At 30.9% G+C, this 18,076-nt stretch overlaps 2 protein-coding genes and 1 non-coding gene across 3 annotated transcripts in view; 1 reads left to right on the forward strand and 2 right to left on the reverse strand.

Moving 5' to 3' along the window:
• The first annotated feature begins 3,415 nt into the window (after positions 1–3,415).
• LOC143076009 (SH2B adapter protein 2-like) lies at positions 3,416–11,908 on the forward strand. Its single transcript, XM_076251614.1, has 3 exons — positions 3,416–3,561; positions 4,399–4,607; positions 6,037–11,908. Exons 1-3 carry the CDS (start codon positions 3,480–3,482, stop codon positions 6,433–6,435), a joined length of 690 nt encoding a protein of 229 aa, XP_076107729.1. The 5' UTR covers positions 3,416–3,479; the 3' UTR covers positions 6,436–11,908.
• LOC143077119 (U6atac minor spliceosomal RNA) lies at positions 5,493–5,612 on the reverse strand. Its single transcript, XR_012978887.1, has one exon. It is a non-coding gene; the product is annotated as a U6atac minor spliceosomal RNA (small nuclear RNA).
• Positions 9,406–18,076, reverse strand: part of LOC143074071 (uncharacterized) — an 86,574-nt gene continuing 77,903 nt past the window's right edge. The window contains exon 22 of the mRNA XM_076249619.1: positions 9,406–9,443. Coding sequence (XP_076105734.1) covers positions 9,406–9,443 — 38 coding nt within the window. The remainder of the gene's footprint in view (positions 9,444–18,076) is intronic.

The raw sequence follows: 18,076 nt of genomic DNA on the forward strand, positions 1-18,076 counted from the left end.
CTATACAAATCCTTGGGTTAGTTCACTTATTTTTTTTTATCAGTAATTGGCTTGAAACAATTTAAAAATTTTCAAACTTTTGATTATAACAAAACAATTTTTATTAGTTATTCCCCATCAATCATTAGGTCTATTTTAGTCATTTGAATTTTTATAAGAAGTGAATATATATTTTTGCAATCAAGAAAAAAAATCCACATTTTAATAAGTTTTTTAATTTGTTTACGTTGAAAATTACATTTTCAATGCCATGTGCTGAAAAATACTTTATAAATTGATCAAAAGGCACTTTTAATCTTCAATGCAATAAAACCTTTTTTTCAACTTACAAAATGCCCCAATACAACATTTTTAGATTTTTTTTTGTTGACACTTTAAAGTACTTAGCTGTTGGTCAAGATCTTATGTTCTATAAGGGTAGTTGGTAACATTTACAGTACTAGAAGAATTTTCAGCAATAGTTCTTTTTTTATGTTCTTTTGTCCACTCCATGCCTAAGTATATAATTATTCAAACCACTCTTCCAATCTTTCCATGAGTGATTTCCATCACTTTGATTTACTGTCTCCTTAAAGTCAGAACATAATGTGACGTGTTCAAGTCAGTTTGTTCAAAAGGATTTACCTCAATGAAATATTAAGATATCAAAAATATACCAAATTATCTTTCATATAGTTCTTATAATTGTGACTTAATTTTTGTAATTTTTTTCCTACTTGTATCCATACATTCTAACAATCGCATCACAATCATGATAATGTCCGACTTTTACAGAACTTTGCAAGCCATTTAGTTTTTGAGGGACTCTTTTAAGTCGGAACATGATTTGACCTGTTCAAGTCAGTTTCCAGAACAAAATTTCCAATCAAAGATAAGTGTTCTTCCTCTTAGTCTCAGCCCCCTTCTGAATCTGCCACTGTTGAATTTATTTATTAATAAGTTTTTTAAGAACAACTAAATCAAATGGTCATTTATCTTAGAGGATCTTGCATGTATTTTCTGTGTCTTTTATCTGACTTTTCCATACATAACATTAATATCATACATGTATGGCAATGACTGACTTAAAAATGTCCTTAAATTTAGTTTTCGACTGATTTTTTAAAGTCAGAACATGATTTGACCTGTTTAAATCTATTTGTCCGAACATGCCTACTTGACCTGTTTAAGTCAATTTGTCTGAACATGATTTGACCTGTTCAAGTCAGATTGCAGAACAAATTTTCCAATCAAAGCTAGGTGTACTTCCTTTAAGCCCTGCTTTTGAATCTGCTATTTGTGAATTCATTATTTGATAAATGTTTAGAAACAATTAAGTCAAATGGTTATTTATTTTAGGGGATCTTACATATATTTCCTTTGTTCTGACGTTCCCATACTTTCATTTAATATCATATGTCAGTGCCACACTTTAAAAATTTCAATATATTTAGTTTTGGACTGACTGTTTTAAGTCAAAACATGATTTGACCTGTTTAAAAGAAAATACATTTAAATATTGAATATACCAAATAATTTTTTTATAGTCCTCATTGTGACTTTAGGGGAAATTATTTCCTCTGTCCTATATCTGGCTTTCCCATACATTTTTAAATCAATATGACAGTACTAGACTTAAAGGTTGAAATAAGTTTAGTTTTGACTGACTCTTTGAAGTCAGAACATAGTGTGACTTGTTTGAGTCAGTTTGCACAACAGTATTTACCTCAATGAAATATTAAAATAATAAATGTCTTGCTCTTGAAAAAGTTAGCTAAAAGTGGATGAGAATAGATCCTTTATTTTTTCCTTGGAAGATTTGAAGTATTATCATGGTACTAGTAAATATATTCAATATTGTATTTTGTAAATCTTTTGATATTGACAGAAAATTGTATGATCCATTTTTTCTCCTCTGGTTTTTGTTTGTATTTTAAAATGATTGAATTTGATGAGATAAATATATTTGTTAAGATTCTGGAAAGAAGAAGGTATGATGAGCCCAACTTTTTAAACTCTTTGATTCGAAACTAGTAATCAGTATATTTTTATGGAGATTGATAACAAAGTAGTAGTAATGACTGCTTCAAGTCAGAACAAAAATGACCTCTCTAAGTCAAAATGCATTAAAAAGGGACATAAATCTTATTAGAATCTGAAGATATAAAGTCACAATATTTTGTGCAAAAACTGACCTGTGGAAGTCATTTTATGATAAATTAAAGTCTGACATAAATTTACATGTACAAGTCATATTCTGTTTATTGCAAGAAGAGAGACAACACTTAAATCAAATTATATCTAACCTATGGAAGTCATTTTATTCTGACTTGTTTATGTCAGAGCTCTTACTGCTTAAACAAACAACGACAACCACTGAATTACAGGCTCCTGACTTGGGACAGGCCCATACATACATAATGTGGCAGGGTTAAACATGTTAGCGGGATTTTAACCTGGGACAGTGGTATAACAGTACAACAAAAGAACAAACTATAAAAATCAGTTGAAAAAGGCTTAACTCATCAGATGAATATAAACACAAGTGGACGTGGCAGAGTACAACAAAAAGACACTATGAACAGATCTGAGAGTACTTGACCAGATAGATTGTCAATTTAATTGTTAGTTGTGTAATGTCCAGTGACAAATATTTCATACATATTCTTGATGAGACAATAGAGATGTATTTGTCAGAACCTAAGAGAACATGGCATTGATGGACACTGACCGTAGAGTCACTGACAAATGCTAATGATGTTCGTGATGTTTGCAACAACAAAAAAAATCACAAAGAAATGTGTATTATGGTTACAATGCTGTCAAAATAGCATCATTTATTTAATTATTTTATCAATGTGTGAACTGTGCCTACTGATGGAATATATTAACAATGTTTATTTGTAGACATTTTACCCAAATATAGAAATCAATGTGTTATCAAGATAATTAATAAAACATCTGTTTTGCCAAATTATGATGTTTCATCTGGCTTTGAAAGTGTATGATATTAGAAAATTTTAAAAGTACACATACATTATACAAAATAAAATAAGATCTAGATGTGCTATGATAGCCAAAGAGATAACTATATGCCAAAGACCAAACCATGTAGAATCAAGCAACCATACATGTAGGTCACCTCACAGCCTTTAACAATGAGCAAAACCTTTAACACATAGCAAGGTTTACAAATAACAAACTTAAAATTTTTAAACAAGAAAAAAAACCTGCCTATTTTTTGTAGGTATGTAATTAGTGTAGCAAAATACGAAATGCTAAAATAAATCACACATTCAAGTACATTATATACTGTCAGAAAGAACCATATGCTTTTAGATACTTTTCAGTGAAAGCTCAGTATTAAAGCATTATTTCTTGTTCTGTCATAATGATAATGTCACTGTACTTGATATAAGCCTTTTATGTTACAGAATCTCCTAGTCCTGGAATTATCCAGTCCAGCACATCACAGCGAAGTCTAACAAGTAACCCTCCTGATGTCCCTCCAAGACCAAGTCCAAGATCATTACCTAGGACAGAGCATATATCAACTTCTCAGACATATAGGGGATCATTTAGGTACACATCTCAATGTATTTTGGATATATTTGTGATTTTGGGTTTCTGTTTCTTCAACATTGAATCCACGCCTTAGCTCTACACTGTGGTCAACATTCTGTTTTCTGGAAATATGTCCCCTTTTGAAAATCTGGACATCATACCACATCTTTTTATTTTATGATATGTCGTGTGATTGCTAAAGAGACATTTCTCACACACAGTCCAAAGGATTGCAATGTTAGCAACTAAGGGCTATTCCAGAAAAAAATGTATGGGGATTGGGGTTGGAATGCACTTTTTGTCAGCACCTGCCACCCAGACAATTGTAATTGAGACTTATAGTGCATTATAGTGTGAAAAGTTGCTCTGATACCCATCACCCATGTATTATTAGTATAATGTGCCTCCTTCCAACCTCCCCCCTCTCCCCCTCCATACATTTTTTTCTGGAATAGCCCTAAAGGTCACAATAAGAAAAACTGAAATCATATAGTAATTGTAAGATAGAGGAACAGGCAGGACTAAATATGAAACAGTTCATAGGAGAAAACAAAAGTTCAGATTTATGATAAAACAACTAATAGCAACCAAAGATAACCACTAAACAGCAGGTTCCTAACCAAGCACATTCATAATGTGACAGTTTAAACAAGTTTGCCTGCTCTCAAAGCTCCCCAAACTGATGCAACAGCACTACATAAGAATTAACATAATTAACAGGTGAAAAGAGCTTACCTCAAAATACAAAGTACAAATAAACTAAATGCATATAAACATGCATAAAACATTAAAGATTTGCATTTTCCTGGTTTACTCAAAGTTAAATAAAAATTGAATCCTTTCTTTCTTTTTCAGATTCACATAATCGGGATTCATCAGGGGACATACAGATAGAACAAACTTTACGGGAGTATCCATGGTTTCATGAAAATCTGACAAGATCTGAAGCAGCTCAGTTAGTCCTCCAGCAAGGCCCAACAGGACATGGGGTGTTTCTAGTTAGACCCAGTGAAACAAGGAAAGGAGAAAGTGTTCTCACGTTTAATTTTCAAGGAAAAGCTAAGGTATTTTACGTTGATGATAAAGTTTTTTGGGAACAGGATGCAAAGTCACCAAACAAACAAATTTTTCTCTATGAATGGCTTGCACCAAATTATACTGATATGTACATGTATCCTTACTGGCTCCATACCTCTAGATGCTAAGCAAGGACCTATCCAAAGTTAAGTCACTACCTTAAGGGCATACGATACAGTTACAGGGGAGGTGATGTCGTTGCTAACGTCAAATGTTATTTTTGCGACGTCAAACTGTGACATATCGGGAAAAGATGCATTTTTCGACTGATTTTTATCATTCAAACTGATTTCATTTGAAAATGAGTGCATGGACCCCTATTTTTTAAAACGACATTTTGTTTCATTTTGCAGGGAGATTATGCGGACCAAATTTTATAAAACTGTAAATAGTGCATTTTTTTTTTTAATTTTGATAAATATATAGCAAAAATTACGTTTTTTTTCTCAATTCATGACCATTTGATTAATATGAGTTATTTCTGAATAAAAAATGCATAATATTTAAGGATACTTATAAAATACAGAAATAACAAAATATTTAACAAAAAACAATTTGTGTTAATCTTTTAAAACAAAAAAGTTACGTCTTTCGTTCGAAAAAGAAAATACGGCCACAAATCTGAACTTTGAGGAAATATACAAAATTTCGACCTCATTTTACTCAAAAAGTGGCACATGAAGGTATATTTTTTATTACATATTTGATTTAATCGGGTAAAATATAGCCTATATGCAATTTTTCATCAACTTGTAAATGCAGGTTCAAAACTGTATCGTATGCCCTTAATTTTAAGAACTCTCATATATTTTCTACTGTAAATATACAGGCCTAGGATGGTAATTTATTTGAAATACACAATTGGGTAGTTCAAAAAATAAGTGTTGCCTCCTAAGTAGGGAGACAGCGCCTTACATGTATTGTATAGACCACAAGGGTCTCTTCCGTCCTTATCTAGGGGAGTGCTAACCTTCTCTCCTTTCTTACAACACACAATATTAAGGCATGAAAGTATTATATATACCCTTCATTTTTTACCAGAAGACAAATAAGGGTGAAATAAATTTATTGGCTTTGCATAATTTTTCAAAATCCTCATATTTATGAATTTCTAATCCTCAGTTTATGAATGTTTTTAAGTAAAAGGTAACAATTTATTATAGTGAATGAAAGTTTTAGAAATTTACAAGTCTGAAATTAAAAATAGTTTTACATGGAATTTCAAGGGAAGTAACTCAAAATAATAAATTTAAACTTTTATATTTTGTCTCAGTATAACTAAATATGATTTATTTCTGATATTAATTTTAAATACATTTAGCATAATTTTTTTTTTTATCTAAAATAAGAATGTTATATTTGTAATAATATCAATTATGTCATAATTAGTTAATATATGTTTTTACTTTTTTGCAGCATTTAAGAATGACTTTAAATAATGATGGTCAGTGTCGTGTACAGCATTTATGGTTCCAGTCTATTTTCGATATGTTAGAACATTTTAGAACTCATCCGATTCCATTAGAATCAGGAGGGACATCTGATGTGACTTTAACAGATTATGTGGTGGCAATAGAGAGACCTGTGACTCCTAACCTCCCGCGTGGTTCGCCTAGATCCGGCGGTGGTGGCCATCATGGGTCTAATCCAAATCTTGGTAATAATTCCTTAGGAGCTATGGGAGGCAGTCAGGAAAATCGTGATATAGTTGTTGTTCATGGATCAGTGAGAGCACGGACAGAATCAATAGAGAATGTTATGCGTGAACAGGGACAACACGGACGTGCAATTGAAAATCAGTACTCATTCGTATGATTGTCATCATTGTTTTCTGCCACACTTTTAGAAAGGATATGTTTTTGGCAGAATCATGTTAAGTCTTTTATTTCTTTAATATACATGATATATACTACTGTAAACTTATATTTGGGGGGGGGGGGGGGGGGGGCTTCTTTTTGAATAAAGGTATCTGTAGTTTAGATTGCTGGTCTTTCTCTACAGACTTGTTGGATGACTCCTCAAATTTCTAGTTAAAGTGTTTTTTTTATGTTTTTATGAAAATTTAAAGTTAAATTACTTTTTTGCTTTTGTTCTTTTACTTAGCCCTTTTAACGTATGCAAAATACAACAATGTGTGTTTTCAAACTTTTTTGGGAGGGGAGCATTTTTGTTAGCTCTGTTTAAGTCACAATGTGTTCTATATATGTTCCATATCTATATAAGGGAAATCAATGTTACCAGAACCACATATATTAATTTATTTGGCTTTATTACAAACTAAAATTGAACTTGAGTATAACTTTGGAAAAGAGTGAATTATTTCAATTATTGAATATTGTTAACTATTTCTTAATTTATGTATGCCAGAGAAGATATTGAAATATTCTATGTATGAAAATATTACCTTACTGATTAAGTATATTTTATTGGTTAATGCTTTTGGCAATACATTTTAGGTGACATTTGTATTCTGTTTTTTCTACCTGCCTACTATGGACAGCTCTCCCAATTTCATTTATATGTATTTCATGATTTTGTAAAACTATTGAATTAAAATACTTTTCTCTTTTTTGCAAGGAATTATTATTCACTTGTTATGAGATAGATAGAAACGAAATGGCACATGGACTCCAAAGACTTGTATACACAAATTTTAATGTGACTACTTGTTGATACATACATTCTTTTGTAACAAAAAAAAGGTGTGGAAGTTGTATAGTTATGAACCTTGCATATAAGAAACTTTAGAATATCAATCCCTTCAAGCAGTAACTTAGAATTTTATTGGTAGAATTCTAACCTTAAATTTGAGTTCTTGCTTGTTACATGTATTTTGTTAATAGAAATTATCATGTATAGTATTGGTTAGGTTTTTTTACAAATTAAAAAATGGCTCTTATATGCATATATTTTTTTGTGCAGTTCATTAAATTACTGTTATGTTTAAAAAAAAACACAAAGATTTATATTTATATAGGTACAAATATTGTATGTGTCAGAAATGAATTTTTCAAATGTCTTCTCTCGGGTTTATGTTCACTAAACACAAAGATAGATATATATTTATATAGGTACAAATATTGAATGTTACAGACATGAATTTTTCAGATATCTACTATGATTTTATGTTTATGAATTTGGTAGATAATATTTTTTATACAGTTCACACAAAGTGATCATGATTAACATTATCAATGTTTTATTGAATAATGTTCATACAAAGGGCTCTTTGTAAAAAATGATTTGTTAGTACTGAAACTTTGATGACTAACAAGAACTGTAAGTTCAGAAATTATAGCATGCATTTATATTTGTTATTTTTTAAGAGCGAACAAAATGCGAGATTAATTATTGCGATACCAAGAAAATCTGTGTACAAATAAATGTATCAGATATAAGAATACAATTTCTTATTTTTGCGATTAATCATGAAGTTAAATTTTTCCCATTAATAAAAATCTGGCAATAATTTCTGAATTTTCAGTATTTGATCTGGTAAGATTTTTAATGAAAGGATTATTTTTGAGGAATGAAAGTTCTCTGATTTACAACCCTTTTGTACATACATATACTGTAAATTTAGAAATTATTGTGTTCATTTATTATTGTGATTTTTTCATTTTGGACTAAAATGCAATTTTGATTTTTGCGATTTTGAGAAAAATTCTGTTTAATTCATATAAAAAAAATGTCAAAATGTTAGTTAAATTATTGCGATTATAACCCTGTCGCAATTTTTGCAATAATTAAAACATGGCAATAATTTTGATTTACAGTATTAGAGAGATTCAACTAGAAACACTATTTTCTAGGTTTTACAACAAAGAGTGATTTATACTAGATCATGGAGTGTTTACTGTAGTCTGGTACTAGATTTTGAAATCTGGATTTCTGCTCAGTTTTCTCTAAATTCAAATTTTTTGGGTGCATTTATTATTTCGAATTTTTAAAAAGATGGAAAGAAAATAGGGGAAATATTGTTTACAAATAATGCAATCATTGCCACACACATCCTGCAGCAATTTTTCACCAAGATGTCTGAATTTACTATTTATCTGCTATTCTTATGTACACCCTTGTCTTTAATGATTTGGTGAACAATATGTATTCAAGTTTACATATAGATGTATTTGTTAAGTTTTCATATCATGTCTTTGGTTGTATGCTTTTAAACTTTTGTTGCTATTATAACTATAACTTATGTACTAAAAATATTGCAACCTTGTTCAGGGGATAATTTTGAATCTGCTTTTAAAATGAGCTGCGTCGGATTGAAACTTATCTTATGCAAATGAATATTTATATATCTGTTAACCTATTTTGGATTTAAAAAATGTTTACGGAAAGTCTGAATTTAGCTGTGTCAAAATTGAATTGCTAAATAAACCTATAAAACAGACAAAATTCATCATTTTATTTCGTATTTGAATGTTTCAAAATCGAGTAAAGTTTTATACATTTACATGTAAACGAGCACTTGCATAAGGTTGTTTCTATCAGACCCAGCTCAAATATTATTTAGTGATTACATATTTTTAAACTAGTTACAAGGTTCAAACTAGTTATTTGAGCCAGTTGATACAGCAGCAGATTTAGGGAAAGAAGCCTAGAGGGCTTTACAAGGTTGCAACAGTACTAACAAAGTTTACATACTTTATACAAATGTTTTGCAATGAATGTTGAAGAATTTTTTTTAATGTGGGTCATTTCAGGGTTTTGTAGGTTTTTATTTAAAATGACCGATCTTAATCCCTTAAATAATTGCATGTGTCTTTTGTTTTGCTCTTAGCTCTGCCAGAAATAGACTCTGCCCGACTTTGCATCTTAAAAATGTAAGTTCATCAAGTCAACTGGGTTTCAAGATAATTATGGACTTTATGTAATAAGATTGAATTGATCAGTTTTATGCAATAACATAGCTTTACTTTACCAGTATTGGCTTTATTATTTCATTTGATTATGTTATCAGGTTTCCCCTCATCCTGTTTATCCATTAACTATTTGCCACTGGACATTAAGCAAACAACAACCATTTGATATTTGACCTCCATGGATCAATTGAAATGGTCATCATCACAACAAATAGATTTTTTTCTTTCTTGAAAATAAAATCTGAGAAATAGTTATATTGAATGAAAAATTTCAACAATATTGACCCAGTATTTTTATTTGATAAATAGTACTTGGATATATATGAGGATCTATTAGGGGGGGTTCCTGAATTTCTGTATAGTTAAATTTTTCAGGCCATTTTTCTCTATCTATACAAATAATGACATTTTTTTAATAATTCTTGTACAAACAGATTTTGCTGTTAATCATTTCTGAAATTAATTATATGATTTCTTTAATCTGTAGTTTATTCATTTCTGTATTATCCTGATTGTATTACATATTCTTTAATTTTCTACAGTTATTCTTTAAACTTTTGCAACCCATTTTTCTCTCGATTATTTTTTATGGTCATTATATTATTTTGCCATTATTTCCTATTCTGTAAACCCCCATCCAGACCCTCATACACCAAATGGTACTTTTAAACATCAAGATAAGTTCCTTTGCTGCAAGTATGATCCTATGGGAACCTACATGAACAAAAAATCAAGTTTTTTTTATATTACTGTATACTGACCTGAGTTGACCAATGGGATTCAACTAACAAAAAATATATATATATTTGTTTTTTCCATTAAGTATTGTCTTAAGAATTTTCACTATTCTCTTACAACCTTTCCTGGAATAACTATAATTCATTATCTGAATCAAGTTAGGTTATTTTAAACTGAATTGGTCTGAAGTGTAGTCATGATCATGATGATGTTATCTAGATAATGTTGGGAAAATTGTAGATTCTTTGTTAGTAATTTAATTCAGCTAGAGTTATTTCCCTTTGGGCACATGTTTTTCTTTCATGTAATTTGTGTATTCAAGTTTGACAAAAAAATGTGAAAACTTCAACTATGTTGAAACTTCAAAATTATGTTTATTTTATGAAACGAGACATTGCCTATGCTTAAAAAATATTTTATTATCTAATTGACAAGTATGTGTCAATATTTTATGATAAATGTAATACCTTTTGAAAAGTCGATATGTCTTGTAAATTACCAAAAAATGGATATGTTTCTTTTGGAGTTAAATAAGACTTAAGTTTACACATTGCTGAAGTTTCATGCTTTAATATTTTAATTATTTTATTTTTATTATTCAGGATCATACGATTGAAACAACTACGTTTTTTTATTTTTAGAAGTTTTTGAACAGATTTTGTTTTATATGATGATTGTCAGTATATAGTTGATTAATTTTATTCTCTTTGTTAAATATGTTCGAATTGTTATTGTTTTAAAAAAAACTTTTGGAACAGAGAATCTATCACGAAAATTATGAGTACTTTATCAAAGACCAATGTTTGAATTGGTTTTTAGTACTTTAAATAACTACATCAAACAGTTAAATAACATTCAGAGCTAGTAATACAAATGTATATATCTATATTGAAATACTGTCTGAAATTTTTAAACAACCTTTTAAACTTTGGGCAATGAATTTACCAACATCTGGTTTTGTCTCTTTTTCAAAGGTAGCAATGTTTCTTATAATTGCTTACATCAACTTTATTTGAACTCTGATTGATAGTTGTCTATCATACAAAATCTCCTTATTTTTATACAGTTTACTGTGTAGCCTTTAACAAGACAAACCCATGCAGAATAGTAAGCTACTATTAAAGACACTAGAGAAAGAGAAATTAATTTGAGCTAATAAAATCATACAAAAAACAAATCTGACAGACAGCAAACAATGACAACTGCTGGGCTACACAATTTAAGTGTTCTGGCTTACAGACAGTTATTAAAAACAGGGATTTTTTTTTTATCTATTTAAAGCTTTTCCTTTTATAAATAATTGTGGTATAAACATTTTTAAATTTGAAAAAATGAAATTAATCATACAAAAATCCTCCCTCTTTTGGAAATTTGGAATTTAAGCAAATATTTGAAATAGAATTAAAAAATCATCATTATCATTCATGAATGAAAATTAAAACAACTTGAGAATGTCAGGTCTTTAAAGCACATTGCAATACTACATAGATGAATAATTTATTTTGCAAGCTTATAGAGAGATTACATTTCCACATTATTTGAAATGTCTTTTTATGTATTTATGATTTTTAATGTTATTGTACTAGATTTTATCATTTGTACATAAAAACTTTACATCATTGTTTTATTGATATATGTCATATATATGTTATTGTAATAATAAAAACTGTGATGCTTAATTTTACGTTCTTTTAGTATCCTATGTTGTATATTTATGTAAGAAGATAATGACAAGAGTATGACAGGGAAAGGGTTATAAACTATTTGAAAATATGTAATAATACATTCAAATGATAGCATGAATTACTAAAAACATTACAACCACATACTTACCATTACCAGACTGTTTGGACAATGAACACAGTTCAATAAGGACCTTACTTGACCTACATTTTATAATTTAATGTATATTACAGATGAGAATGATTAATATTCTCAATTCACATCCATGTTCTGAAAATAGGTTTCTGGTTTCTTGTTTTTATAACGATACCACTGCTGGTTTTCTTATTTGAATGGTTTTATGCTAGTCATTTTTTGGGGCCCTTTATAGCTTTCTATTCAGTGTGAGCCAATGTTCCTTGTTTAAGACCTGACTTTGACTGTTAATGGTTTACTTTTATGAATTGTGACTTGGATGGAGAGTTTTTCATTGACACTTGTACCACATCTTCTTATATCTAAATATCAGTAGAGTGGATCCTAGTTTCATTATTCAACACCAAGTGAAAATGTAATTTACATTTGCAGATGCATGTCATGCACAACTAAGTTCAGACATCTTGAGGACAGGTATATTTTTCCAGATGAGACCAGTCAAGTGGAAATCTACAATAAAAAGTTTGTGACTGGTGTTGGTCAAGTCAACTAATATCCCCTTTAAATTATGCCAATAAAGGTAAACAGATGTTACATACAAATGAAAACATCGCACAGCAAAGAAAATTTCATAAGAAAATACAAAAGCACAACCAAAACTGTAACATTATCAAAATAACCAACACAGCACATTGAGTAAATTGCATTCAGATGATTTATTGATTAACCAGATTTTATACATGCCAGAATTCTTACTTAAGCCACAGATATGTTGCATATAATTTAGCTTTGTATGAATAGCTTCTTAAGCAGAAGTACAAAATACAATACTGTTTGGAAACGAAATAAAGCAGGACTTGTGAATGTAAAATATGCCTGTCAAAACATACACGACGGAAAACTTTTATGATATAAAAAAGAAGATGTGGTATGATTTCCAATGAGACAACTATCCACAAAAGACCAAAATGACACAGACATTAACAACTATAGGTCACCGTACGGCCTTCAACAATGAGCAAAGCCCATACCGCATAGTCAGCTATAATAGGCCCAGATAAGACAATGTAAAACAATTCAAACGAGAAAACTAACGGCCTTATTTATGTAAAAAATGAACGAAAAAAACAAATATGTAACACATAAACAAACGACAACCATTGAATTACAGGCTCCTGAGCTTGTTTATGACATCTTTACCAGTGGTCTCGCTAGCCCAAAATAGAAGGGTGCCGCGCCCTGGGTGCCCTCAGCTGCGCCCTGGGTGCCTTCATCCGCGCCCTTATGCCCTGACGTCTTTTTCCAAAATTATCTTGTGCCGTTTTGGTAAAATTTTGTTTTATCGATTTCTGATCTCCAAGTTAATTACATATATCACCTGTGTGATTGCCCCCAGGTTAATCATGTCATTACAATCAACTACAATGATAAAGACTTCAAAGGTGTTTTAATAACTAGGTAATTTAATTAGGACAATGTATCTTTTTGTCATACTTTTGATGAATGTGTCAGCGAGTGTGTTTAGCTTGGGTCGGCATTTTCGATCTCCAAGTCACAATGGAAGAGCGTATATAAATGAAGACTTTCATGACTTTAGAATTGAATTTAAGTCATCAAAATAAAACTATGCCTTTACAGAAATGCCTTCCATCTCAACTTGTTAGCGACAAGCTCAGTTTTTAATTAACCCAAACGTGGTGGAAATTGATTTTGGAGTTACTTCCCCTGTTTTAGCTTATTACAAATTTGTGCTCTAAAATTATTATCTAGTACCAAAAAAAAGGAATAAATTACCAATTGAATATATAATAACATAATAATGTTACCTTAAAGATATTAACTGTCTTTGAACATATTAAAAAATATATATTGCAATTTCTACTTGATAATTATACTTTTAGCAATCCATGTTCTAAACATTGCTAAACTAGTAATGCTCTCCGTTTCAGATCATAACCGACCGTGCAAGGGCTGTATAGCCAGTCAAGGTCGTTAAATCTTCCATTTGTTGTTCACATCATATGATGTATTCAAAGCTATAATTCCTATATAGATAAAAAAAAAATAAAAAAAAAACACATATTCTTTGATAATGGGTAGAGTGAAGTTGAACTGTAAAAACATAATATGATGATGAAGATGTACTATATCAATCATAACTACACAAACAATGAAATAAAGACTATAGTTGAAAAGCATCTTTATTTAAAAAAAAACATATACAGTAAAAAAAAAAGAGATTCGTTAACTCGTGATACACACAGAAACGTAGACAAAAAATGAGCAGTGCCTTTTCTTATCATAAAAAGTGCCCTGCCCTCCACTGGCACCCTGCCCCTTTTGATTTCTAGCTAGAGCACTGTTTACAATAAATCAATTGGATGTATACTGATTGATTCTTCAGTATGGGAGAACATGATTTATTTATTAGATGTAATTGGTTTTGAACTAGATTTCACAAACAATGAGGTATACTAGTTCAGGGAAATGGATGCCACACTAAACTCTGAAACACACAAATGAACCAATATTGAACAAAAACATGCAAAGGCTAGAGGTTCCTGACTTCAGGCAGGTGCAAGTGTTTTTGTCATGTGGATTTCTCAGTTATTACAATTCGATAATAACTGTATAAAGTCATTTTTATAAATTTACTGTTTGAATTATTCGAAATACTAAAGGTTTTCTGATCCCAGGCATATTTAACCTTAGAGATAATTGGCACAACTTTTTGGATTTTGTGTCATTAATGCTTTTCAACTTTGAACTTGTTTGGCTTTCTAATTTTTATGATCTGAGAGTCACTGGTGAGTCTGATGTACATAAATAAGGCCCTTAGTTTTCTCGTTATATAGACACAAGTTTTTCAACTTAGTTCCGTCTTCTCCTTGACACTATTGTCATGAATCATTGATAATGTTAAGTGTATGTGAATATCGTTAGGAGTCGACTACATTTTTTGAGTACCAACGTAAAACACATCATGAATAGAAGAGCATACGAGACATTTCAGCGCATTTGAAAGTAATTAATTTCGACCTTACAACAAGACCTGCCTTTATATCATGGCGATGTATGCATGACCTCAACACTGATTTATTTTATAATAAAAACAACATTAACTCTCTCATTAACGTCCCCATTCTGATCGGATGTCACTGAGTACTACTTGTATACACCGCACTGGTAAATTGATGCCCGACTTTGGCAACGTTTTACTGCTGTTCAGAAGAAGACCAATGTGACCATAGCTCTATTCTCATGATTCTCTAACACCTTTTGGAATTTAAAAACTATGATTCCATATTAAAGGGAAGAAGACTAGTTAGTTTATTTTCACTTACTAACGATAGCGACATACTCATTTTGACGAAAAATATCATTTTACGAGATCAATTTTATAAGTATAAAAGGAGCTATATAACAATATGGGTGCTAATCTGTCTTCTTTCAAACTTAAACAATTAGTTAAATGTTACAGTATATCGTTTATATTCATAATAGTTAACCCGTTAGTTCTTAAACTGATCATGAAAGAAATGTTTTTGTTAAATAGAAAGTTAAAGAAAATACACTATTTATAGTTACATAAGTTAAAAACCAACAGCTGTTTGTCTGGTTATTTTCCCATATTATTCTCTTAAATATTATCAACAGTGTTTTTATTTGAAATGAATCATTTGCTTTTGTGCAGATCTGTCGGGTGAAACACCATTCCAATGAATTTTTATCATACGGTGGTCTTCAACACCACAGTCCATGTTAGGGGAGGATTGAGCGGTCACAAACATGTCCCAACTCTTCCTAAATCTTAATTTTCCTTTCCAAAGTCAGAATGATGACTATAATTTAGTGGTGACTATCTGGGATATTTGTTTTTTTCTTTCATTGCTTTGTCATAAATCAAGCCTTTGGTGTGTCCGCCTTTATTATTTTACAGTTTTAATGACTGAGTTTTGTATAGCATGCTTATTGTATTTTGTCCATCTGATGAGTTAAGCCTTTTTCAACTGATTTTTATAGTTCGTTCTGATGTTGTACTGTCATACCACTGTCCAAGGTTAGGGGAGGGTTGGGATCCCGCGCTAACATGTTTAACCCCGCCACATTATTTATGCATGTGCCTGTTCCAAGTCAGGAGCCTGTAATTCAGTGGTTGTCGTTTGTTTATGTGTTACATATTTGTTTTTCGTTCATTTTTTTTTACATAAATAAGGCCGTTAGTTTTCTCGTTTGAATTGTTTTACATTGTCTTATCGGGGCCTATTATAGCTAACTATGCGGTATGGGTCTTGCTCATTGTTGAAGGTCGTACGGTGACCTATAGTTGTTAATGTCTGTACATTTTGGTCTTTTGTGGATAGTTGTCTCATTGGCAATCATACCACATCTTCTTTTTTATATACACAAGATAAAGTATTGGATTTGTTCATTGTTGAAGGCGATATGTTATCTCCTTTTTCGGTTTATGGTGGATAGTTGCTTATTTTGTAATCATGCCACGAACACATGTCTTCTCATCTGTAGATTATTTATGTATTGATATAAATCACAGTTCATAGTCAAGCTTAGTTGAAATCCACTACCTTCCATTTAACAGGGAAAAATGATGGCACTTCCCTTTATCTTGATAATATTGTTTGTTAAAAATCAAACAATCTCTAATTGTATTGTGGACATTTACTTCTGGTAAATTATTAAGTTAGGGAATGCGTACCCATGCACCTATTGCTCAAATCCTTAAGCATCGTATTGGAGCGACACCAGATATTGGTATTAGCTGAATCAGAGAGAGGTTTTAATACTTTATAATCACAGGTACGAATTCCATTTTTTCGCATTTGCTATTATTACAAGTACGTGCTTAAACATTTATATAAAATGTAGAATGATTTGTTGGGAATTGACCTATTTTCAAAATTATTGCTGTATGTTAGACATCAGCCTGAATTAAATCTGGAGACAAACAAATACTATCTAGTAACGAAAAAAAGCACCGACTATTTCAGATCAAGAAAAGAAGCCGATTTAATGCTTCTAAAAAATGGATATTTCATCCTGTTATTCAATTTTGACCCACTTCTAGTACACAAGACAATACTTTCATAATTAGTTGTCTTTGAAAGTTATGTACAAAGGCGGCAAAGTTTCGATAGTGTACGGCAGCTTGTATTAACCTTACAACCTTTTCCCGCTTCAGATATCAGCAATATCCGGTGTCGCCCACAACGGTGTAACATACATTGATTGTCGAAAGCGGATATATTAATGCAGATTTTTTTTATCATGCATGTTTTAATACATCTTTTTTCAAAAGATCCAGAATAGCAACCACAACTTGACATTAGGGTATGGGGCTATTCTCACAAACAGTAGAAGATCATTTCTAATTAGATCGGACTCACCACTGAGTTTGTCAATAAGATGAATGCAGAATTGACATGCTTATTATGTCTAAAACTATCTACTGGCATTTACAAATTCATGCTTCGGTATTTTCAGACTACTTAAGTCGTCTTTACACCACATGCCTTTGGGGGTGTACTCATTGCCATTTTTGTCTCAGAAAACATTGTTTATCTTTTATTTATATTTTTCGGTAACTGTGAGATCTGTTAAATCGGTACTTTTGGTCTTTTGTATTGTTATTTGCGTGTATGGGAATTGATCTGATCAACAAGGCACATTCAAATAATTTACCCGGTTTGTTCATTATTGTGTTTTGTTGTGACATCACTGTCGACGACTGAGAGCCTACGTAAAATGTTTAACTCCGTGACAATTTTGATTTTAAGCCAATAGTTGTTGTTAAGTTCTTATGACATAATAAATTTATGACATAATATATCTTCCAACCTGTCCGGTTACTTTTACTGGACTATAGAGTCAATGCTATGTGCCTATCCCAAGTCTGGAGTCTGTTATTCAGTGGTTGTCGTTTGTTGCTGTGTTACGTACAAGTACTTGTTTTTCGTTCATTATTTTGAACACATGATTGGTGCAAGCTATACTTTATTGTAGTTTTAACA

The sequence above is a fragment of the Mytilus galloprovincialis genome, chromosome 5 (genome assembly GCF_965363235.1).
Source record: "Mytilus galloprovincialis chromosome 5, xbMytGall1.hap1.1, whole genome shotgun sequence".
Lineage (NCBI taxonomy): Eukaryota > Metazoa > Mollusca > Bivalvia > Mytilida > Mytilidae > Mytilus > Mytilus galloprovincialis.

Bases quoted from the DNA above. Each gene is read 5' to 3' on its own strand.
- LOC143076009 (XM_076251614.1), top strand. From the start codon at position 3,480: ATGTCCCTCCAAGACCAAGTCCAAGATCATTACCTAGGACAGAGCATA. The intron at 3,562-4,398 runs GTACACATCTCA...TTTCTTTTTCAG, and splicing joins ACATATAGGGGATCATTTAG to ATTCACATAATCGGGATTCA. The intron at 4,608-6,036 runs GTATTTTACGTT...ACTTTTTTGCAG, and splicing joins ATTTTCAAGGAAAAGCTAAG to CATTTAAGAATGACTTTAAA.